Source organism: Carcharodon carcharias, chromosome 19 (assembly GCF_017639515.1).
Source record: "Carcharodon carcharias isolate sCarCar2 chromosome 19, sCarCar2.pri, whole genome shotgun sequence".
Classification (NCBI taxonomy): domain Eukaryota; kingdom Metazoa; phylum Chordata; class Chondrichthyes; order Lamniformes; family Lamnidae; genus Carcharodon; species Carcharodon carcharias.
This window is the reverse complement of record NC_054485.1, coordinates 18016472-18041818: the sequence shown is the minus strand read 5'-3', so window position 1 is coordinate 18041818 and position 25347 is coordinate 18016472. Positions and strand designations below refer to the sequence as shown.

The following is a 25347-nucleotide window of genomic DNA, read 5'->3' as shown; positions in this document are numbered from 1 at the left end:
TAGCCTGGTAATTCTTCAACACTGCACAGAAACACGATTCAGACTAACACATGGTGAGTATCTGATAAATATCCATGATTATGTAGAGATTATTACTGACTTTACATTAAGAGCAGAAGAGTGGATGAATTAACATCCGATCATACACCTAAAAAAGATTCTAATATCCTAACAGTAAAAAGACTCGGATTTATACATCACCATGATACATACCTCTCAAAACACCATGTACAACAAATTACTTATGAAATGCAGTTGAATGATGATATATTATAAAAGCAAGCCATTAATCTTCATTTAGAATCATTTCAATTGTCACTGGAATTCACTTCTAAATAAAATAAGACACCTTATCCATAAAGAGTAAATGATTGATAACAACAATCTATCACAGAGGCTCTCAAACATGTTTGGTTGAAGGACACCTTTTCAAATGGCTTGTTAATCACAGACCCCTCCCAGATCTAAATTATACCATAAACTCCTTGCACATTTACATTTCTGAATGTAAAATTCACCAATGTCCTGTTAAAGGGGCTTACATGACATTTTGCCTGGGCTGTCCGATATAGTGAACATTGATGGGAATGGCAATGTGAAAGCTTTTGTCTTGCCTGCAGTTGAAAGGTAACCCGATTGGTTGAGCAACCTGCCTGTTGGAATACTTTTACCATGTGACACCTCCCTGGAGTGGGATTAGGCTCGATGGCTCCTGTTGGCCTGCCGTCTGCCCACTGCTCAGTTGCTAAGTGTTTGAGAATTCCCTTCTTCCTCCTCCGAAGTGTATTGATCTATCTGATCTGGAATATTGCTGACACGCTACCTGGCATGTGGCATTTCGGGGGGGGGGCACTACTGGCAACTGGGGCAGCCAACAGCACACAGCTGGCACGCACCACGCCAACAACTGGTCCCATTCACGGTATTCAGCAGACCCCCTCCAAGTCTCTACAGCCCCAGTTTGATCCACAGCTTCAAATGCAACACCAATGACGTTATTCTATGCGCACAGTTAAATTCATAAATACATGCAGTGATCTGGTGGTACTATGATGTGTTTTTATTGTTCTTTTATTTTCATCACTTTACTGAAAATACATCAGTGCTACCCAGATATTCCAAATGGTAAATGTACCCCTCGTATGGAATTAAACCCTATAGATAAGAAGCTGCATTCAGTCTCCAATCTTCATTGGGAATGGCTGGTTTGCAGGAGAGACAGTTAACTAATCTCAGTCAAACTGGTAATAGAGGCACTATGATTGTAGCACAGGTAACAGGCAAAGAGGACCTGCTCCCAATTACAATACAGTGACTTCTGCTGTGAAATGTACTTGTGCACAGGTTGGTCGACAATAGGTTTCAGCTTGGCGCTCCCTCTCTCTCCCAAGTGAATAGCCTCACACACAAAGATGCCTCATTTATGCAAGGCTCCAACAGCTGTGGAACTGTACGCCTCAGTTAGTATCTCTGGTAGAGGACAAGTGGAGAGAAAATTACCTAAGGCCTTACTGATTTATTGCCATTGACCTAAGGTAATGCAGCCTGTCCTCTTTCCCAATTTCCCATGCAGTCCCAACACTAAAATGAGGACAAAACAAAAACAGAATTACCTGGAAAAACTCAGCAGGTCTGGCAGCATCGGCGGAGAAGAAAAGAGTTGACGTTTCGAGTCCTCATGACCCTTCGACAGAACTTGCCAAAATGAGGACAACTTCTGAGCGAGTGGGGGTGGGGGGGTGTGCAGTGGGATTGTGTGGGAGAAACCCGGAAGTCAGCTTAGCGCGCTGGAACTGGCGACCGTAGCAGATTTGAATCAATTAATTTGGAATTTTGCATTCTGTGTCTTCAAGCTGCACAACAGATGTGGAACACACCCGAATGATGCAATTGCAGGTGCATTTAAAGGGGCAGTGCACTAATGGAAGCCAGAGGTGTTCAGGATAGGTGCTGCGCACAGTGCAAGGGCAACTTCCAGATTGAATAATGCCTGGGAGAATTAGTGCTGGGGGTAGTCAGAATCAGGAAGTACAGACTTTTTCCCAGCAACGGATGGAAGAAAAAGCTGCTGCTCTCACCAAGAAGGTGGGCTGGAGGCAGCTGAGGAGACGAGCAGCAGCGATGTTGTCTCCAGGTCACGTAGAAAGTGTTTTAACGACCAAACCAGGTCAGGGTAAATGAGTACATTTGCTGATTCAACTACATCCTATGCTCTAAGCCACCCCCACCTTTCACTCTGTCTTGCTAAGTGTTCTGCATCATGTTACTCCTCACACCCACTCAACAGCAACCTCCAACCTTCACTTTCAGTGCACTTCATCAACTCCCCATTTATCCATCAATTGCTGCCACTTGCCTCAATCAGTTTGCAGTGTGACTCATACATCTCATAATCAGTCTCATGATATGCACCGCATCCATCAAGGTGAACACCTAACCACTCTCAGATATTTCTTCAAACCTTTTAGGAGAATACTTTTAGGAGAATAGAGAGCAAAACACAAGGGAGAGGGAGAGCAAAAGGGAGAAGGAGAGGGCTGGAGGTGACCCGCAACAAAATGTCCAGTTCACTAAGGCAGAGGAGGGTGCCCTGAAGATAAATGGTACATCTGTGTTCCTCTCACTCAACAATGGAGAGACATGGAGCCCACAGATAGTTGGTGACAGAATTACAAGTATCTCTCGCACACATATACTGACTTCACGTCATCAATGACTTAACTATGAGAGCTCTGAGACTATAATTGGTGACGTACAACCAAATCATATCCCATAGGTGAGTTTTCGATGGGGGGGGGGGGGTGCACGTAAAATAGGCCAACCACACTACCTTCCCACCCACCCAAGCTCACCCCCATAATCTGGGGGGGCGCAGAATCAGCAGCCCACCACCATATTTAAATAATTGAAGGTCAACTGAGCTTGTTAACAAGCTAATTGATCCCGATAATATGCTACCCATGCCATAATAAGGTTGGCATGGGCAATCATGTGGGAGTGGACAGGCCACATTTTGAATAAACCTTTTAAAAGGTTGGGAAGGGAGTTACTATTTATGCGGAGTGCCTTTTACACCTTGGCAGACAGCCCCCTAAGATAGTATCCCCACTTTCTGCCTGCCTGTCTGCTCTGTAAAACACACCATGCCCACCCCAACGGCCCCTTCCCTAAACTGCCCAAACCCTCCCCACCCAAGACTCCAGGTTTAACTTGCTCCGGGATCCATGGGCCTTCTTCTTGGGCCTGTTTGCAGTCCGGCAGTGCCCACTAATGCTCTCTTGCCACTGCCTGAACTGCTGGAGCTGCCAGCCAATTGGACAGGCTGGCAACTCCCAAGGGCGGGACTTCCTCCCCAGCGAGGGGTACCTGTTTAGCCCACCTGCAGTGCATTATGGCCGGTGTGGAGTGAGTTGGCTCCACACTGACTTTGATTCCGGGGACGGGGTGGGGGCAGGTGCTTTGCTTACCCCACCACTGCCTGTAATGTGCTGCCCAATATGTATTGATCGACACCATTATTATGTCCTTTACTGTGTCCCAAGTGCCAATTCATCCTTTCATTTGCTTCATGGTTAATGTCAATACATGACAGGACCCATCGGGAGACTGTGGATAAGTAGGTTGAAGACTGTTTAGCACAAACCAGGGAGTGGGGTGGGGTGTGGGCACATTGAGGGTCATACTGGTGGTGGGAGCGGACTGCACAACCTCACCCATCATGTTTCACATTAGATGAACCTTTGTGACATTAGGGTATCTTGGGCAGCAACACAAGTGGCTGATCTGGTGACAGGGGTCCCATTCTTCACCCTTCTCCTCCTCTATGTTCTGTCTGTCCTCTAGCTGCAATCCTTACTGCTGTGTGCACAATGCAGCTTGCTGCTACCATTCTGAACACCCTCAATGGCAGGTGCTGAAGTGCACCTCCAGAACTGTCTAGACATCCTTGAAACACAACTTCAACAATCCAATGGCTTGCTCAGTGACACACCTCACGGTAATGTGGCTCTTCATGTGTTCTACACCTCAAAGGTTGAGAACAGCTGTATCCACACATTCAGCTGAATATTTGTCAGAGGGAACTGAGACACCAACTTCAATAAGTGAGCTTTTGCTCACAAGTTTAAATACCCACCTGAATGGCTGTTCAAGCTCCATTGCCCTGGTCAGTTTCCCAAATCCTGGAAAATCCATGCTGCTCAAGTTAATTTGGAACCACGTTAAAAACAATTTGAAAAGAGCTCATTAAATGTCTCCTAAGGACATTAATTGAACCAATACGCGGCCACCCACACCCAATCATTAAATCCACAATTTTGGAGAGTAGGTTTCTCTCTGGGATCCAAGCATGGACTCGGTTACACCTGGAAGTGGCCATGTTGGAGCCAGGCTGTGTTCCATTCTAACCCACCTGTTCCCTGGGGTTAAAATTTTTCCCTCATAATCTCCTTGTGGTGAAACCTCGAAACCAGTGACAAGCCCAGGAAACATATGTGGGCTGTTTCTCACGGTATTATTTTCCGTTTTTTCTTTATGGGCGGAATTTCCTGCCTGTCCGGCGGCCGGGTTGGGAGTGGGTGCGGAACCGACCGCCAACCCGTGATTGGCTGCACGCTGCCATTTTACGTGAGCGGCCCAATTAAGGCCCGCCCAGCGTGACGCGCGGCTGGTAGCGCTCTGCGCTCTTTCGGGCATGCTCGCAAAAGAGCGCAGAGATCTCCCTGAGGCGCGGAGCTGCCCGACGTCACCCGCGTGTCATTTTTACGCGTCGGCGAGCAGGGTCCACCCCCACACGCTGAACAGAAGATCCTGGCCTATAAATTGAAAGAAGTCATTGGAAACTTTAGACATGGCATAAGAACTTAGTAAATTTTTTGAGGCAGGGTGGGCTCTGAAAAATCTATTCAGAAGGTAATCTGTTCCATTATCCCCTATTAGTGTCGAAACTAAAACAGAGAATTCTGGAAACACTCAGCAGGTCAGGTCATGCAGCACCTGTGAGAAAACACGTCATTTGACATTTCAGACATGAATCCTTTCTCGGAGCTGAAAGATGTTACGGCCAAATAGTTTTCATAAAGGGAAGAGGGTGGGGAAAAGTAGGAAGGAAAAAAATAGCGTAAAATAGAAGATAACACGGGGCGGGATCAAAAATCAAGCAATTATGGGCGGGATTTTGAGGTTGGCGGGTGGGCGTGGTTGGCGGGACTGGGAGCGGCCAAGGAATGGCCAGCTGCCTGTGATCGGCCCCCGACTGCGATTTCACGCTGGCGGGCCAATTAAGTCGAGCGCAAAATCGCACGGGCGTAGAAAAATCGGCGTCAATTGGCTTTTTAATGGTGGGCATGGCTCCGGCACCCGCTCGAGCTCACCCAACGTCATCGCCGCTATTTTACGCTCGAGTGTGTTGGTTGCGCGCCTGCACACCGAGTGAAAAATTCTGTCCGATGTTGTTGGAGCCTGATCCATACATTTTATATCAGGATCCCATTACATTCCCATGTGTGTCTTGCAGGAAGGGGCATGGGATCAAACAATTTATCTAACCACCAGGATGGTCCGAGGGCTCTCCGCTTCTTCCTTGAACAGAGGCTTCATCTATCACCACTCGCCTCCATCTGGCTGAATTTGTTCTCCCACTGAACAACTTCTCCTTTAACTTGTCTCGCTTCCTCCAAATAAAAGGTGTGGCTACAGGTACCCTCATGGGTCCCAGTTATGCCTGTCTTTGTGGGATATGTGAAACATTTCTTGTTCCAGTCCCACTCAGGCTCCTTTCCCCAACTCTTTTTTTGGTACATCAATGACTGTATCGGTGCCTCTTCATGCTCATGTCTGGACGTGGAAACATTTATCAATTTTGTTTCCAATTTCCACCCCTCTTTCACCTTCACATGGTCCATTTCTGACACTTCCTTTCCCTTCCTTGACCTCTCTGTCTCCATTTCTGGTGATAGATTGTTCACCAATATTCATTCCGATTCCCCCAGCTACCTCAACTACACCTCCTCACACCCTGCATCAGTTCCTCCACTTCCATTGCATCTGCTCAGATGATGTCACCTTCCAAATCAGCACTTCTGATATGTCTTCCCTTTTCCTTAACCGAGGAATCCCCCCCACTGTGGTTGGCAGGGCCTTCAACCATGTCCGACCCATCTCCTACGCCTCTGCCCACACACCTTCCCTCACTTATCCTCACTTTCCACCCCGCCAGCCTCTGCATTCAAAGGATCATCCGCCGTCATTTACACCAATCCAGCACGATGCCACCATCAAACACATCTTCCCCTCACCACATCCCCAACCAGCTCCTTCATCACCCCCAACTCCTCATCCCCTTCCCACGACACCTTCCCATGCAACCACAGAAGGTGCAACACCAGCCCCTTTACCTCCTCCCTCCTCACCATCCAACGGCCCAAACACTCCTTTCAGGTGAAGTAGCATTTCACTTGCACCTCCTTCAATTTGGTCTACAGTATTCGCTGCTCTCAATGTGGTCTCCTCTATGTTAGGGAGACTAAACGCAAACTGGGTGACCATTTTGCAGGACACCTTCGCTCAGTCTGCAAGCATGACCCAGATCTTGCTGTCGCTTGATATTTCAACGCCCCATCCTGTTCTCATGCCCACATGTCCGTCCTTGGCCTGCTGCATTGTTCCAGTGAAGCCTAACGCAAACTGGAGGAACAGCACCTCATCTTCCGACTAGGCACTTTACAGCCTTCTGGATTTAACGCTGAGTTCAACAACTTCAGACCATTAACTCTCTCCTCAATCTTTACTGTTTTTTAATCATTCAAAAAAGAATTTTACTTATGTATTTATTTTTTTTTTAATCCTTTTTCCCCCAACCACCATCCCCCCCCCACCCCACTCCCCACCCCCACAGGGTCATCTGTCACTGGTTTCTATATTGCGCTTTCACAGAGTGCTGACCCTTGTGCTGCTATTAACACATTCTGCTCTTACCTTTATGCCACTATCAGCACCTCCTTTAGTCTTTACCATTAACATTCCCTTTGTCTTGTGTCCATGACATCTTTATCAAGCTCTCCCTAGCCCCATCTATCACTGATCTTCCATCTTGCCCCACCTGCTCCATCCCCCTTAAACAGTATGAAACCCATCGCATTTCTATTTCTCTTTAGCTCTGAAGAAGAGTCATATGGGCTCAAAATGTTAACTCTATTTCTCTCTCCACAGATGCTGCCAGACCTGCTGAGTTTTTCCAGCATTTTCTGTTTTTGTTACTTTAACTAACCACCCTCACAGCTTTGGTCAGCAAGATGAAAATTTGTCCCTCTCCACTCCACTCCAATCTTGGTTTAGAGGTTCCACCGCCACCAATTAATACTCTGCCGCTACAAACCAGTTTTATGAAAAGCCTTCAGCATGTGTAGCAATAGTACTGTTTCCCGGTCATTGACTGTAAAATCATACAAGGACCTTAATGAACATACTGCAATCATTAATCTGTCACTGAAGGTGTCTTCATTTACCAGCAGTTTAGTGCTGACCATTGCGGTTAACACCCATCGCACACAAGAAAGAGTGGAAATGAATCAGAAAGCTCCACCAACTAAAATATACTTGAAAATATAACAGCAAATGAAAAATAGTGCAGATGCTGGTTTTCTGAAGTAAAAACAGAAAATGGTGGAAACACCAGAGAAACAGAATTAAGGGGCTGAATGTTCAGGGCCACACAAATATTGGGGCTGGGCAGCTTAATAAGTGGCTGGACACTATTCCTGGTGCCAGACATGTTGGGGGAAGAGGGTTTTGGGGCCCAGCAAGATCGCCTGCCCCCACGAGGGGCAACTAGGCTCATTAAGGGCCTTGCTGAAGACGAGTATAGGAGGACGAATGGCGTTGTCCAGCTGGCCCCCAGTTTCCCCACACCATGAGGGACAGATTATGTGTCTGGAGGCGGGCACCTAGCAGCAGGCCAGAGTGCCCAGTGGTCCTAGCTGGCAGACTGATAGACCTCTCTGCCTGCCTGGCTTGGGGATACAGGCAAAGACTGCCCTACAAAGGAGCTCCCTCCTCCACCATGGTCAAGGCCTGGCTGCTTTTTGTATTTTCTTATTAAATGTTCTCAAAAAAGGTGTCTGAGAGAGCACCCTCTTGTTGAGGCACCTCCCATTTCTTCCCTGGGCGCTTCTCTGAAACTGGGAGGCCTCTGATTGGCCCTCCAGCTTTGTTCTTAATTGGACAGGGAGCCCATCTTCCCTGCCAATTAAGGACTCACCCACTTCAAAACCTTAACTTTACTCTGCTTCGCCCACCAAAGGCGCGTTTCTAAACTGAGAACTGACCCGACTCCTGTTTCCAACTCCATGGCGAAAATTCAGCCCAGAGTTTTAAACTTTTAGTCTCTGGTCAGGACGGGTTCTGAGCTGCTGTTCGAGTGGTTCCAGCATTTCCTGTTTTTATATACTCGGAGAAGTATGTCACTGTTTAGTGCGAGTCAGAGTTGACATCTGGCCAGAAGTTCCTCATCCCAGTTGGATGTTTGAACAATAACAAGTAAAAACAATCCGCAAAACAAAGTTTGGAATCCCTCTTGAAAACTGCCTTTTTGAAAGACGGCCATTACAGTAAACGTCCCTTCTCCTCCTAAATGACAGCGACTTTAACGACGAAGCAGGTGGAAATGAAACTTACGGAACAAAAGTATTTTTGGAATTCTCCACCCCAGAGGATTGTGGATGCCCCATCATTGAATACATTTAAGGCTGGGAGAGACAGGCTTTTGGTCTCACAGGGAATGGAGGGATATGGGGGAGAGCGGGTAGGAAAGTGGAGTTGAAGCCAAAGATCAGCCATGATCGTATTGGATGGTGGACTGGGCTTGATGGGCTGAATGGCCTACTCCTGCTCCTATTTCTTATATTCTTATGTACTCAGACTTCAAAAAAATAATAGTGCTTAGTGTTTGTGCTTTTCTAAAGTTTAGCAAATGCAAGTCTTTCTTTTCAGTAATCTATATTTAAAAAAAGGTTTAAAATCAGCCTGAGTAGACAGCTTGCTTTGCTGATGCTGAGCTTATAAATTAAATAGGTAACTAGATGACTGGAAAAAAAAAAAGAATATTTTGCTTTTACTGATTCTCACCTTGATCTGGACTACAAACAAATATTCAGCGAAGAAATGAGCCTTACTGAGTGTGAAGGTCCCAGGTCTGGTCTCTTGTGATAGACAAGGGGGCACCTGACCAGAGTTCCAGTTCCTGCTCTTGCCTCCCAAGCAGCAAGATCCGCTATTGGTGCATATCAGGTGAACACAGGACTGGGTTTGACAGTAACGCCCCACTCTACCAATTGTTGAACAGCCTGTTAACTTTCGTTGCCCAGATCCACTCAGAAACAATAATGAGTTTGACAAGGTATTAGAGCTCGATCTGCTGCCCATGGAACAGTGTCCCAGGAAGGAGTCAACACCTCTACAGCAGGCACAGAATTGGTGAAGCAAATATACAATGCATGCTTACTAAAGCCAGAAACCGATTGACATCCACATCATGGACAGGGTTACACAGAACGGATACTTCATTTATCTATTAGAACTCTGGTACAGTGATTGCAACACTTTATGTTCTCAGAGGATCAATGCAGAAATACATTTCAACAAGAACACTCCAGAGGCCACTCAGCACACCTTTAGGCACTGAATGCTAATGAATGCAGTTCATCCACTCCTATCAGAGCAGGGACCATGAACATCTGTTTGTATTCAATGCTTAATGCAGTTTTCAAGGGTTTCAGCAAGCTTCAAATTTGCATTAATATCAGAGACTGCCCTAGAAATTTAAACACATCAATTTCTCGCAGAGGTGCAGGGATATCAGTTCCTGTGCCCAAGTGAGGTCGAAGGTCCTTCCGATATAGGGCCTCAGGCCCCATTTCCACAGAGCAGATTTACCACAAACGCAACAGAGAGTTCAGTGGCGAAGTGCAATAAAGAATCAGGCCAATGCTGATGGAGATTGGGCAGGGTGAGGGGTGGGGCTGATGAGCGAGCGAGAGGGAAGTGGCAGTAAGCTGGCAAGGGGAGAGGAACGGCAATGAATGGGAGGGGCAGTGAGCAGGCGAGGTGGGGGAGGGGGGTTGTGGGCAGTAGTGTCTGGCATCAGTCCATGTTCTTTGAATGTGGAACCACGTGGGACAGTTCTGTTCCTCTCAGTTCCATATCCAGGTAAGTGTATTTTGAAAACTTAACTTGTTGGTTGCAGCCTAAGAGGTGGTCCCTTTAAGGACAGCCGGTTAGGCCGTATGTGGGCCCCCTTTCCATATATTTAGCTACTGCCTGTTTTCGCCCTTTGATCTATATGGTGAGTGGTGCACTTATGGCTGTAATAAGCATACTTTTCCCAGCCACCATATTGGAGGCTGTTTAGCAGCCAAGAAACAGACACTGCAGCCGAATGTCTCGGCCAATATATGAGAGGATCTGTGTCAGGAAGTTTCTATGGGGTACGGAGGATTTTCCATTCCTTAGTTCTATCAATTTCCATATCGATCCACATCTATGTACAAATGAATCTGAATATATACAATCAATTTATTAACAAATGTTATGCTTGTATCAGGATTTATAGACTGTGGTCTGTTGACTAAACCAGACAAATGACAGACTTTTGAATCAGAGAAGACTTGAAGTGCGGTGTTATTCTAAATAGAAAAATTACTTTCAGTCTCAAGTACTCATCAAATCATACAACACAAAAGGAGACCATTTGGCTCATTGCAGTTGTGCTGGCTCTTTGAAAGAGTAATTCAATTATTCTCACTGCTCTTTCCCTAGAGCCCTGAAAAATAGTCTTTTTCAGGTACTTATTCAATTTCCCTTTTGCAAGTTACTGCTTCTACTACTCTTTCAAACAGTGCATTCCAGATAAAAAAAACTCATCTCTCTTTTGCCTGCTGTCTTTAATAAGTTCCCTGTAGTTACTGACCCTCCTGTCTGTGGGAGTAGTTACTCCTTATTTACTCTATCGAAACCACAGCAAGTGGGGATTGGTGTCTTTGCCAATCCAGGCTTCCAACTTTAATGAAAGAATAACCATGAGGAAATAAAACTTTATGCTATGAAGTGCTTTTAGTGTAACAAAATGGCTCAGAGGACTTAGCTAGCAAGGGTGAGGCACTAAGCAGAACCTTGGGTGGTGAGCTCAGGAGGTGATCTGGAGTAGATTTTGAAAATATAGTGGCGGGGGGGTGAGTGTAGCAAGGCTGAATGAATTAGGAAGGGAATTTCAGAGTGCAAGTATTGGGGAGAGGATACAAGCTGGGAAAGTTAAGGCGGAGCAAAGCCAAGGGAAAGATTTAGAAACAAAGATTTGTACGTCCATCGCTTAGGGATTGGGAGCCAGTCAACATTGACATGGGCAAGGAGCAAATTCAGAGGGCGGAAAGTTCATGTGTGGCTGAAACCCTTTACATCTGGAACAAAAAATGGGGATGAATGGATTGTGGCTTGGCAGTTTGATCTCAATGGCCTGAGGTTTTTGCTTGCGGGCGTGCACGCACGATCGGCGGGTCTGGGAGTGGACGGGAATGGACCCCCGACCACAATCGACCCCCCGAGTGCGATTTCACGTAGGCTGGCCAATTAGCAGCCAGCCAGGGTGAAAAGCGCCCTGAGAAAGGCTCAGTGGGTGGGGGCGGGAAGAGGATCGGCGCCCTCGTCATCACGGGGTGCTGGTGAGTGCTTCCACTGAGCTGCCTAAAGGCAGACCGCTGCCCCAGGGAGCCAGAGGCCTCCACAGAGGATACGGAACAACGGCCAGTTGGGGGCGGGGCCAGCTCGCCAACGCAAAAAATGACGCGGGATGACATCGGGGGTGGGGGGGGGGGGGAACCCGCCCCATTTAAATATTAAGGTAGGCGGGGGCACAGCGCAATCAGCTGTCCGCCCACCAACCTGTCAATGGCCAATTGAGGCCATTGACAGGATCATTAAGCCAATTAAAGGCCCTGCCCGTCCAACCTTAAGGCTGGCGGAAAGGCCAGGAGCCCCAGCGGGCTTCTGAGAAAACATGAAACCTCATCCACCGACAGGATGAGGTTTCACGTCTATTTAAAAAATCTTTAATAAAGTTTTTGTCATATTTATTAACATGTCCCATCTTGTGTGACATTGTCACATGAGGGGGACAAGTTAATAATTTTTTTTTACTTTTCCATTTTTGAGGTTTATGAAACTTTCAGCGCTCTCCCTGAGGTAGCGCTTAGTCTCAGGGAGATGTGCGCACTCTGATAGTTGGGGAACCCCTCCACCCCCGCACAGGAAGCACATAGCGCTTCCCGTCAGGCAGGCCGCTGGGTGGGCCTTAATTGGCCCGCCCACTTAAAATGGCGGCGGGACCCGTCTTGGTGGCGGTGATCGGCTGCCCGCCGAGCTGGTGGGGCCCACCCGCCCATCAAAGGCAAAATTCTGCCCCACAAAAGTGCTGCAAAATATGTCCATGCAGTACAATTAAGCTTCTGCTAGCATACCCCCATATAAAAACAGTCCCCAGATATCAGTATTTTTTGTTTCCCCATGGAGATTTCCTGGATCGAGGTTTGAGTAAAAATGTAAAGGCCGCCTGGCTGATCCACCAACTGTAAAAGTGGATGGGCCATGAAAAGTCACTTTCAGTTGCCTCCTTAATGGGCTTAGTTGCCTGCTTGAACGTTAGCCGCTGCGCTTCCAACTGCCGCGCGCGCCCGCTGAGCGAGATATTGCGCGGCTGTGCGGTGATGTCAGGACGCTCGCCCAACGTCACCTCGCGCTGTTTTGCGGCCGAATGAGTTGGATGTGCACCCGCCCGCGGGACGTTAAAATTCTGGCCAATGTCTGCATCACATATTTCCAAATGGAGTAAACTGAACATGCCAATAAGCAGAGGTTTAAATCCACACAACGCAACCCTCAGCTATGGCTCAGGTGGTAGCACTCCTGCCTTTGAGCGATAAGGTTCCGGCTTCAAATCCCACTCTAGGGTTTGAGCACAAAAATCTATGCTGACGCTCCAGTGCAGTGCTGAGGGAGTGCTGCACCATCAGAGATGCAGTCTTTCTGATGAGACGTTAAACCGAGACCCTGTCTCCCCATTTAGGTAAATGTAAAAGATCCCATGGTACTCTTGCAAAGAGCAGGGGATTTACCCCTGGTTTCCTGGCCAATCAAATCACCAAAGACAGATGATCAGGTCATGAATCACATTGCTGATTGTGGGAGTTTGCTGTGTGCAAATTGGCTGCCATGTTTCCTATGTTACAACAGTGTCTACACTTCAAAAGTACGACACTAGATGTAAAGTGCTTTGAGCTGTCTGGTTGTAATGAAAAGTGTTATACAAAAGCAAAGTCGGTCTTTCTTTCTACAAATTGGTGGAGACAAAATATCGGTAAACGCAAGTGTGTCATGAGTACTTTTCCAACAGATGCCTAATCGTCATTGGACTTTTTATTAGGTCTGTTTTCTAATTAACCCAAATTAACTGATATAAATGAAACCTAGTTTGTAAAGTTCATGAATATAATTAATAAGGACCCAAATGATTTGGTTGACACAAATCAACTTACATCTTGAATTCTCTATCCACAATACTCTGTTAATCTGTTTTCCTTATACATGACTATTAGAATTAAACATCTCACTTGGGGAAAAATTTATTCATTATTTGCCACAAAACTTAGATATCGATTGATTTAGTTGGCAACACTCTCTGAGACAAAAGCTTCTGAGTTTGAAGCTCTCTTCAAAACGTCAGTGCAGAATCTCAGATCATAATGCCAAAAATATTGAGGGAGTGCTGCATTAATAGAGGTGCTGTACTTTGAAAGAAAGGAACATTCATTTATCTAACTCATTTCACAGCCTCAGGGTATTCTGAATTGCTTCACAATCAATGAAGTATTTTGAATGTAGTCCTTGTTTTAATGTAGGGAAATATGGCAGCCTAATCGTGCACAGCAAGATCTCACCAACAGCACCAGGTGATGACTGGGTTTTCTGCAGTTGGTTGAGAGATAAATGTTCATCAGGACACAAAGAAATTCCCCACTGTTCTTCAACTTGTTCCATGGGATCTTTTACATTCACTTGACAGGACCGGACAGATGGGACTTTGGTTTCATCGTCTCAAGTGAATGATTTAATCCTTTCACGTGAAAGATGACACCTCCAACAAGGTAATGCTCCCTCAGTCCAAGCGCGCACCTCTCTAGAATGGGGCTCAACGCCACAACCTTCTCAATACTGGTTGACTCTCTGGCTATAACTTTAGACTAAGGCCCAGCTGGCCTTTTCAGATGGAATGTGAAAGGTCTAATGGGAAGATGGTGGAGTTGGTATTTTGGACAGACAAGATCAAATGAGCAAAATGCATGCAAATGTATCTCAGGAAGTCTTCCACTCATGGGCTGACCAAAAAAACAATGAAAGTGATGAATGAAATCAAATAGGTTCAACCGTCAGTGAGTATTCAATTTCAGATCTAATAAGCCAAGTTAGAAAATTAATCTTTTCAACCAAATCATTGGTCAGCTCTCTTAACTCTTCCACAAAGGCCCAGCGTCCATTCCTTTTCTCCTTTGTGAGGTGCCATGGGACATTTTCCTACGTTAAAAGGACTACGTAAACATAAACTGCAAATTAAACACCTTAACAAAAGGTCTTAAACACTATTTGCAGCTAAGTCTCAAAGAATAGTCTATTTTGTCTTTTGAGTTTTTTTTTGTGATTGTACAGGTGAATTCTATTTGTTTAAAGAAAATTAGAAAGTTGGAAGAAATTGTTGGTGTCATTTGTATGCACAATTTTAGTGCCTCGTACAAAAGATGACTCTGCACAGCTGCCATATTTCTCGACATAAATCCAGTTTCTCTCCTCCTATCCTCCTTTGTTTATTTCCCGCTCCACATGTGTCCACACCCTTACTGCCCAAGCACAAATCACAAATACAGTTGCGCTGAAATAAAACCGTAATTTTCCCAACTTGCTCCCTAGGAATCAGGGCAGTCAAACTGTTGAGTAATTTGCCATTTTGGAACCGGGGGGGCATTTCTTTGGATCCTACCAGGGGAGAAATTCAGGACTTATTAATGGTTACTCAGCCACAGACCAGACGTACCTAGATCATTCATTTGATACCGGGTTTGAACAATAGACGGTGAAGCCAATTTATGAGGTACAAACTATTCATTATTATCCATTTAACAGTGAGAATGTTTCTCTAAAGTCAGCTTGCAATAACTGGGATGCGGGTCAGGAACCAGACATTATACACTTAAAATAATTGGCGACAAAACTGAGGTGGTGGGGGGTGCGGGAAGTGAGGATAACATTTTTCACAGAGAGGGTTGTTGAGATCTGGAATGCACTACTTGATAGAATGGTGGAATCTGATTGCACAGGAGCTTTCAAAGGCAATTGGACATGTACACAAAGGAGGAGTAGTCTACAGAGTCATGGAGAAAAAAGCAGTGAATTGGGACTAAATTGGACAGCTCTTCCAAAACATCGGCACAGGCACAACAGGGATTCTGCCCGTCCTGTGAGATGCTATGATTCTATTAACAATTAAATTTGAGCCAAGAAAAGTGATATCCAGAAATATGGAACATTTATGGGAATTAAGTACTGAGGAACGTCAATCACTCAATATGCACCCTCCACTATACCTCTGGGAGAAAGTGATTACCTGTTGGCCCGTTGAATATGGATAAACACAAATGTAATTCATTTTCCACCAATCGTTTCAGATTAAAAATGTATCAGTTGTGAAGTTTTAAAGGTAATTGTTTTGAATCAACTGGAATGTAACACTTTTCACGTAACACCGCAAGATTTTCTGGGGGAACATGTATCTGAATTCCTCCCAGATTCTGCAGATAAAGTATAAGCCACTGAGTGCAGAGGGGAAGGGGAGCAGGGTTTGAAGAGAGTGTGTCCAATTCTGAAGTGGCTACCCATTCCCTGGCTTTGCTCCCATGTCTCTAGGTTTTCCCTTCTCTCTGTCACTTCTTCATCATTGTACTGAGACTAACTAGTTGACTGCCTTTGTTATTTTCCCCCCTTTCCTCTTGCTCACTAATCCAAACCTCCCTCAATGTTTACCCCATGCACAGGTCTTGAATCTGCATCTTTTTGAGCTTTCCTCCTACATGTGCACATACCCTTTCTGTGTTTTTTGCCTATCAGATGGCTGACCATTCAAATTTCATCCCCCCCTCCATCCTCATGCTTGGTGACACTGTCAATCATTCCCTCAAATAATGTCCCTCTCTCCCTTTCTAAACTGACACCATTATCCTTCCTCTCAAAAAAACCACCCTCAGTCTTTATGACCTTGCAAACCACTGCCCTATCTCTAACTTCCAATTCCCCTCTGAAGTCTTTAAAAATGCTGAATGTTGTTGTCTCCCAAACCAGTGCCCATTTTCCCTGCAACTCTGCGTTTGAATCTCTCCAATCAGGTGTGCAGCCCTGCCCCAGCACTGAAATGTCCCCGATCAAAGTCCCAAATGACATCCTTCTGAGACTATGACCATGGTGCATTATCCATTTTCATCCTGTTTGACCACTTTGAATTATTTGATACAGTTGACCACACCATTCTCCTCCAATGCCTCTCCTCTGTTGTCAAGCTGAGAGGGAGTGTACTGGCTTGGTCCACCCTTGACTACCCGATTACAGCCCGAATATCTACAACAATGGCTTTTCTTTCTGTCCTCTCACTACTACCTCTGAAGTCCTCAGTTTAACCTCTCGCATGGTGGATGACACCTCAACAGAAGAACTTCATTAGTATTTTAATGGATCATGTACAAGTTCCGATGGCCTCCAACACAGAACCAGAAGTAGGCATGCTACCAAATGAGCCAGACTGACTTAGTCAACCTTCTCTTAGTTTCCAGAAATACCAATAATCAAATCCATTTCCGTGTGGCATCTATCGTAAAATGCAATGATAGTGATTTGCCAAAAAAACTCTGAAGGAAAAATTTCCATGAGGTTATTTTGAAAGCACAAGACAACTATCTAAGTTGTGTTTTGTAGGACAAGCTTTGAATTGTTCACAGTATGATACTCAATGGAGCATAGTGTGAATATATTGCTCTTTCAATACTCTGCTCTTGCGTAGATATTTAATAACTTCCTTCATTTTGTGCCCTAAAGCAGCTGATCTAAACTCATGAAAGCCTGTTTGTTCATTGTTCTGCTCAGTTTAATAATATGATTTGCCCCAGGCAGAAAATGACTGTCAGTCATGTGTGTTTCAGCTTCCCAGCAAAGTTTACTTGCTGCATTATCCAGAACTCACAAATGCAAATATGCCTTTACCAGAATCGACACCATCATGAAACAGGTTGGTGCAACAGGTGTCTAATCCACACACATTTCATATAAATGGAATTATTGAAAATCCAATTCAAAGTATAATTATTTTACACTGTGTATAGCTGGCAAGCTGTCACAGAGAATACGATTCTGTCCCACAATTTGGACACTCTTGTCCGAAGGGGGCTCTCATCATCACAGACAAAGGCAGTTGGCCCAATTGATGGACCTGAGAAGAAAAGGGGATTGGAGGGGGGGGCAGCAGTTTGCAAGTTCAATGGAGTCTGATAGTGGCTATTTTGAAGAGTTGGTGATTACACCCGTTTTGAAAGAGAGGGACCAGCGCTGGTGAAGAGAGAAGCGTTTACAATGTCAGCTGGTATGGGAACTCAGAAGGGAAGAGGGATGGCCAGGAGTTTAGTGGGGATCGTGCTGAAGAAGCAGAAAATGGGTCTCATGGACGACATGAGTTCAAAAATGGCTTGGGAGATGATGGGGACGAAACAAGTCAGAGAGAGTGAGATGGAGAGAGAAAAGGGAGGGCGAGAGAGAGTGGGTGGTATTAATGCAGGTGATGGGGATCTCACCCACTGGCTGGAGAGCCAATGGGAGACCCACGTCGCCGTCTTTGGAAGGCCTGCCAGTATTCAGGCACTTAAATGGCCAGCGGCGGGTCTTGTCCAGGAGTAAGGACCTCTGGGGCGAAAATCCCACCCCCGAGAGCTGCCGCCCATTCAGAGACTGGCAGTTGTGCTGGCAGTGCTAGCAGGAGTGGTGGCAGATGCTGACAATGCATCCAGCAGAGGCCTAGGGTCACTGAATGTCCCCATGCCACAGATGAGTGAGGATGGGGTGGGGGTTGCAGAGTTGAGGCCGGCAACAAGGTTGCAATGTGACCCTCAATGACTTCCCCCCACCTTCTGATCCTATGTCCCTCGATCAGGCCTTTAAATGAGGGACCCTCCCCACTCCGCCAGGACCCCACAAGCAAACACAAAAGCTTTTGGATGCTTCCCACGTGGTAAGCCCCCTACCCGCCACTAGTTAAATACCAGCAGCAGCAGTTTGAGGCTGTTAATTAAGCATTAATTTCCCACTTAAGGGCCTCAATTGGCAGTGGGGCAGGAAGGCTGTCCATGAACCTTCCAGCCCTAGACTTAATTGGGACAGGGGTGGGATGGTGGCAGGGTCTGCACTCAGCACTCTCCCTTCCGATTAATGCATTGATGCTTCCCAGCCTTCAAACTCGCCTGGGGAGAGGGCATTAAATTCCACCCAATGAGAGTGAGTGTGTGTGCGTCTGTGTCGTGTGTCTGTGTCATGTGTGTCTGTGTAGTGTGTGCGTGTCGTATGTGTCTGTATCATGTATGTGTGGGGGAAGGGGGGAACCAAAAGAGGCAGCTCTTTATATAAATGACATAAATAGCTTGGATGAAGGGACGGATGGGATGGTTGCCAAATTTGCTGATGACACAAAGATGGGCAGGAAAGTAATTTGTGAAGAGGACATATGGAGGCTACAAAAACATGTAGACAGGTTAAATGAGTGGGCAAAGATCTGGCAAACTGAGGATATATGGGAAAAGTGAAATTGTCCATTTTGGCAGGAAGAATACAAGAGAAGCATATTATGTCAATGGTGAGAGATTGCAGAGCTCGGAGATTCAGAGGGATCTGGGTGTTTTAGTGCATTAATCGCAAAAGGTTAGTTTGCAAGTACAGCAAGTAATTAGGAAAGTTAATAGAATGTTATCATTTATTGTGAGCGGAATCAATTACAAAAGTAGGGAGGTTATGCTTCAGTTATACAGAGTATTGGCAAGACCATATTTGAATACTGTGTACAGACAGTATTGGTCACATTATTTAAGGAAGGATGTAAATGCATTGGAAGCAGTTCAGAGAAGGTTTACCAGACTAATAACTGGAATGGGTGGGTTGTCTTATGAGGAAAGGCTGGACAGACTAGGCTTGTATCCACTGGAATTTAGAAGAGTAAGACGCAACTTGATTGAAACATATAAGATCTTGACAGGGTGGATTTGGAGAGGATGTTTCCTCTTATGGGAGAATCTAGGACTAGGGGTCGCTCTTCAAAAATAAGGTGTCACCCACTTAAGACAGAGATGAGGCAAAATTTTTTCTCTCTGAGGGTCGTGAGTCCTTGGAACTCTCTTCCTGAAAAGGTAGTGGAAGGAGAGTCTTTGAATATTTTTAAGGCAGAAGTGGATAGATTCTTGGTAAGCAGGGGGGTAAGAGGTTATCGGGGGGTAGGCGGGATGCAGATTTCAGGTTACCATCAGATCAGCCGTGATCTTAATAAATGGCGGAGCAGGCTCGAGGGGCTGAATGCCCTACTCCTGCTCCTTTTCTGTATGTTTGTATGTAAATGGAGGGTCTCCTTTTTTTGGTGACGAAGAAGTCCGCGAGCTGTTGGTACTTGTAAGATGACGATGGAGGTGGCAAGAGAAAGAGGTTTAAAAAGATGTTTGGACACAAAAAAAAAGCTGAGAGTTTTCTTTCCTTTCCAAGATGAATTAAAAGTAGAGGGTGGTTTGGACCCAAATCACCCACCCCAAAAATTAGCTGTACTGTACACTGCATTCAAATCAATATTTTCTTGCTGAGAAACTATATTTAGGATCTCATACAAACTATTTTTAATACTTAACTTACCTGTTTAATAGTGGGAGATTGTCTCTATAAATTCATAGCCTTCAGTGATAAGTATTAAAAAAGCCCAAAGGTAAGAGCAGGTGATGAGGTTTTCACACCTCAGTCAGTTGCAGTGTAAGTATATTGTTGCATGCTGAAACAAGATTCGTCAATTGTTTTAAAGGTCACAAGGACCAGATATGGATTTATAAATCTGTAAGGAGAATGACTGGTAGAAAGATTTACATTACTGACCTCACTGGAATCTCAGTTGATAACTACGTGGGGCAGGATTTATCGCTCGACATGCAGGCACAAGCCCGAGTGTGAAATAGCAAGCGATGACATTGGGCGAGGGTCCCGAAGTCACTGCGCAGTCGTGCGATATTTCGGTCAGGAGGCGTGAGAGTCGGCAGCAGGCCTGCCAACAGTTAAGAGGCCTATTATGGCCATTCATCAATTAATTAATATGTATTTTTGCTGCCCTTCCAGAGCATATTCAGAGCATATTCAGGACATCTTCAGAGCGTATTCAGCTGAAAGACAGTACTCTGGTGGGCGGGCGAATCAGCCAGGCGGCCTTTGGATTTTTTAGGAAACCAATTTCAAAATTCTCCAGCTCCCTGAAGGCAGGGAGCTTTCAGTGTGCGCTGTCCCGCACATGTGCAGATATTTGCACCTGCCCTCCTCCCGTCTCCACCCCGGCAGCGCTCAGTGCGTCTCTCACGCCGGTTGGCCATTAATTGGCCAGCCAGTGTGAAATTGCAGTTGGGGTCCGATCGTGGGTGGTGGGCCGTTTCCCCGCTGCACCCGCCCAACCACCCAAAAATCCTGCCCATAATTTCCAAGAATTTTTATTTTATCCTTTTATAGGATTTGGGCATCGCTGGCTAGGCCAGCATTTGTTGCCCATCCCTAATTGCCCTTGAGAAGGTGGCGGTGAGCTGCCTTCTTGAACTGCTGCAGTCCATGTGGTGTGGGTACACCCACCGTGCTGTTAGGGAGGGAGTTCCAGGATTTTGACCCAGCGACAGTGAAGGAACAGCCGATATATTTCCAAGTCAGGATGGTGAGTGGTTTGGAGAGGAACTTCCAGGTGGTGGGGTTCCCATGTGTCTGCTGTCCTTGTTCTTCTAGATAGTAGAGGTTGCGGATTTGGAAGGTGCTGTCGAATGAGCCTTGGTGAATTGCTGCAGTGCATTTTGTAGTTGATACACACTGCTGCTGCTCTGCGTTGGTAGTGGAGGGAGTGAATATTTACATTGGTGAATGGGGTGCAAATCAAACAGGCTGCTTTGTCTAGTTGGTGTTAAGCTTCTTGAGTGTGCTGGAGCTGCACTCATCCAGGCATCACACTCCTGACTTGTGCCTTGTAGATGGCGGACAAGCTTTGGGGAGTCAGGGGTTGGGTTTATGCCAATTCCCAGCCTCTGACCTGCTCTTGTAGCCACAGTATTTATATGGCTAGTCCAGTTCAGTTTCTGATCAATGGCAACCCCCAGGATGTTGAGAATGTTGGATTCAGCGATGTCAATGCCATTGAATGTTAGGGGAGATGGTTGGATTCTCTCTTGTTGGAGATGGTCATTGCTTGGCACTTCTGTGGCACGAATGTTACTTATCTCTTATCAGCCCAAGCTTAAATGTTGTCAAGGTCTTGCTGCATATGGACACGGACTGCTTCAGTATCTGATGTTGCTGACATTATTGAACATCCCCATTTCCAATTCTATTATAGAGGGAAGGTTTCTGATGAAACAGCTGAAGATGGTTGGGTCTAGGGCACTACCCTAAGAAATTCCTGAAGCGATTTCCTTCAACTGAGATGACTGGCCTCCAATCAGTGGGGAGTTTTCCCCGATCCCCATTGACTTCAGTTTTTCCAGGCTTCTTGATGCCACACTCGGACCAATGCTGCCTTGGTTTCAAGAGCAATCACTCTCTGTTCCCTTCTTGAGTTCAGCTCTTTTGTCCATTTTTGCACCAAGGCTACGGTGAGGTTAGGAGCTGAGTGGCCCTGGCAGAACAAATTAATTGTTCTGCACACTCAGTTATAAAGTTCTACTAGATCATATGATCTAAAAATGATATGGGGTTTCAATAAAGTGAATAAAAATAAACTCTTTCCACTGGTTTGGTAACAAGCGGACACAGATTTAAAATAATTGGTAAAAAAAAGCTAGTAGCAAGGAAGTCAATTTTTTTTACTCAAATGTGATGTGATGGTACCTTTCGCTCACTTGCTCTGTCGCTAAGTTGCCAGAGTACTGTCTTTCAGCTGAATCTGCTCTGAGTATGCTCTGGATATGCTTTGAGAATGCTCTGAGTATGCTCTGAGTATGCTCTGGATATGCTTTGAGAATGCTCTGAGTATGCTCTGAGTATGCTCTGAATATGCTTTGAGAATGCTCTGAGTATGCTCTGAGTATGCTCTGAATATGCTTTGAGAATAATCTGAGAATGCTCTGAGTATGCTCTGAATATGCTCTGAATCTGGTCTGAATATGCTCTGAATCTGCTCTGAGTATGCTCTGAGTATGCTCTGAATCTGCTCTGAATCTGGTCTGAATATGCTCTGAATATGCTCTGAATATGCTCTGAGTATGCTCTGAATCTGGTCTGAGTATGCTCTGAATCTGGTCTGAATATGTTCTGAATCTGGTCTGAGTATGCTCTGAATCTGCTCTGAGTATGCTCTGAGTATGCTCTGAATATGCTCTGAGTATGCTCTGAATCTGGTCTGAGTATGCTCTGAATCTGCTCTGAATCTGGTCTGAATCTGGTCTGAATATGCTCTGAATCTGCTCTGAGTATGCTCTGACTCTGCTCTGAGTATGCTCTGAGTATGCTCTGAGTATCCTCTGAATCTGCTCTGAATCTGCTCTGAATCTGCTCTGAATCTGGTCTGAATATGCTCTGAATCTGGTCTGAGTATGCTCTGAGTATGCTCTGAGTATGCTCTGAGTGTGCTCTGAATATGCTCTGAGAATGCTCTGAATCTGGTCTGAGTATGCTCTGAATCTGGTCTGAATATGTTCTGAATCTGGTCTGAGTATGCTCTGAATCTGCTCTGAGTATGCTCTGAGTATGCTCTGAATCTGGTCTGAGTATGCTCTGAGTCTGCTCTGAGTATGCTCTGAATCTGCTCTGAGTATGCTCTGAGTATGCTCTGAGTATCCTCTGAATCTGCTCTGAATCTGCTCTGAATCTGGTCTGAATCTGGTCTGAATATGCTCTGAATCTGGTCTGAGTATGCTCTGAGTATGCTCTGAGTATGCTCTGAGTATGCTCTGAATCTGCTCTGAATCTGCTCTGAGTATGCTCTGAATCTGCTCTGAGTGTGCTCTGAATATGCTCTGAGAATGCTCTGAATATGTTCTGAGAATGCTCTGAATATGCTCTGAGAATGCTCTGAATCTGCTCTGAGTATCTCTGAATCTGCTCTGAATATGCTCTGAATCTGCTCTGAATATGCTCTGAATATGCTCTGAATATGCTCTGAATATGCTCTAACTTGTGCGCCAGAGCATGTTGCAATTCGCCCCAACATTACGTGTCACTAAATTTTGCAACGGATTACTAAAACCTTTGTACTGGTTCAAATATGATGGCAAACATCCCTTCAGTATTCCTGAAATGGTAACTGGATACATTGTGGACAAAAAAAAACAATCTCAGAATATAGATTTCTTGTGGGCTGACATTTAAGATGGTGCCTTAAGTTTCAAAAACGTTCTCATCATTGGGCTTTATATCTAAAGCTGACCCTGTTGTAATAACTGTAAAGCAGAAGATAGAATATATTCACCTTTATCAAAACATATGGCTAATTGGCTGAGTACTTTGATGTTAGAAATAAAGCAGCGTTTTTTTTAATATGATAAGCACAAGGAAAACACCAAACGAATGCACCAAACATCCCCAATAGGTCTCCATGGAAACTCTGTATCTTTTAACAACCATTTCTAAACCATTGCCTAAAACTAACCGAAATTGATGAGCAAGAAAAATCAGCTGTAAATAGCAACCTGGATTCACTATAGTGAAACTGTCAGTTGTATTTTGTATTGTAGCAACTGGATATATATAAATAACCTGGTAATGTTTGTTTTAGCATCTAGACACTGATGATGCAGAAGAGTTATAATACCACATAGTATGGCAATCCACGATGCAATGGCCAAGGAAACTTGCACAACTAACACAGAGTTGTACAAGCTAATAAGTAGATAAGTGGAAGCCAAAAACAATGAGTTCAAATGATTTGCATCATTTGTTGCATTTCACAATAATACTGAAAGGTCTGAACTACCCCACTGTGCTACCTGCAATGTCATTCTACCTACCCATCATTCTATAGGAATATTACCCTCATGGGAGTTCGGTATTTTCCTATTTCCAGTGCAATGATAATCACACAATTCAGATTAATACTGACAACCAGGGCCAGGATTTTTCCTATGGCGGGCGGGCTGGGCAGGGCTGGGCGCAGAGCCGATCAGCGGGAAGATTAATAGGTGTAATAGGTGACCGGTAGCGCTCAGTGGTACCTGTGCGGGTGGGGGGGAAAGAGGGAGAGTCGGGGCCAGCGCTCTTTCGCGCACATGCACTAAGCGCAGCAATCTCCCTGAGGCACGGAGCGGCCTCAGGGAGATTGAATGGACGTTAAAACAATTAAATAAATGATTTAAAAGTTTATTTAAATATGTCCCCTCATGTGGCTGTGTCACATGAGTTGGGACGCATTTTTCAATGTATGAAAATATATTTATTTATTTGATAAAAGCTTCATGAAACCTCATCCTGCTTGTAGATGAGGTTTCCTGAAAAGTGTGAAGGCCGCTTGGGGCTTTTTGCCTGCCTGACAACCTTAAGGTTGGGTGGACAGCATTTGCAAGTGCCTCAATTAACTTCTTAACAGCCCGTGCCCGCCGAATGAAATACCGCGATGGCATCAGGATGCTCGCCAGACATCATCACGCATCATTTTATGTGTCGGCGTGTCAGGCCCCACCCCCACATGCCGATGGAAAATTCCTGCCCCAGTTGTCAGCAGAGAGATTCAATCACAGGTTACAACGAGAAGGAAAAGAGAGGCTTTTAGCAGGTACAAGGGAAGCAAATCGGCAGAGGCATTAGTGGAGTACAGATAGTACAGGGTGGAGCTTAAGAAAGCAATTAGGAGAGCAAAGAGGGGATATGAGAAAGCTCTGACTGGTAAAAATAGGGAAAATCCCAAGATATTCTATAAGTATATCAATGGGAAGAGGATAACCAGGGAAAGAGTGGGGACCAAGGAGGCAATCTATGGGTGGAGCCAGAGGACATCGCTAGAGTGTTAAATGAATACTT

The 25347-nt window shown here is 45.4% G+C and overlaps 2 protein-coding genes across 2 annotated transcripts in view; both read right to left on the bottom strand.

Annotated features, from left to right (window-relative positions):
• rnf19b (ring finger protein 19B) overlaps positions 1-25347 on the bottom strand; it is a 171812-nt gene that overhangs the window by 62334 nt on the left and 84131 nt on the right. The window lies entirely within an intron of this gene.
• Positions 22247-23545, bottom strand: LOC121291160 (apolipoprotein A-IV-like). The gene has a single exon (XM_041212249.1). It carries the CDS (start codon positions 23543-23545, stop codon positions 22247-22249), a length of 1299 nt encoding a protein of 432 aa, XP_041068183.1.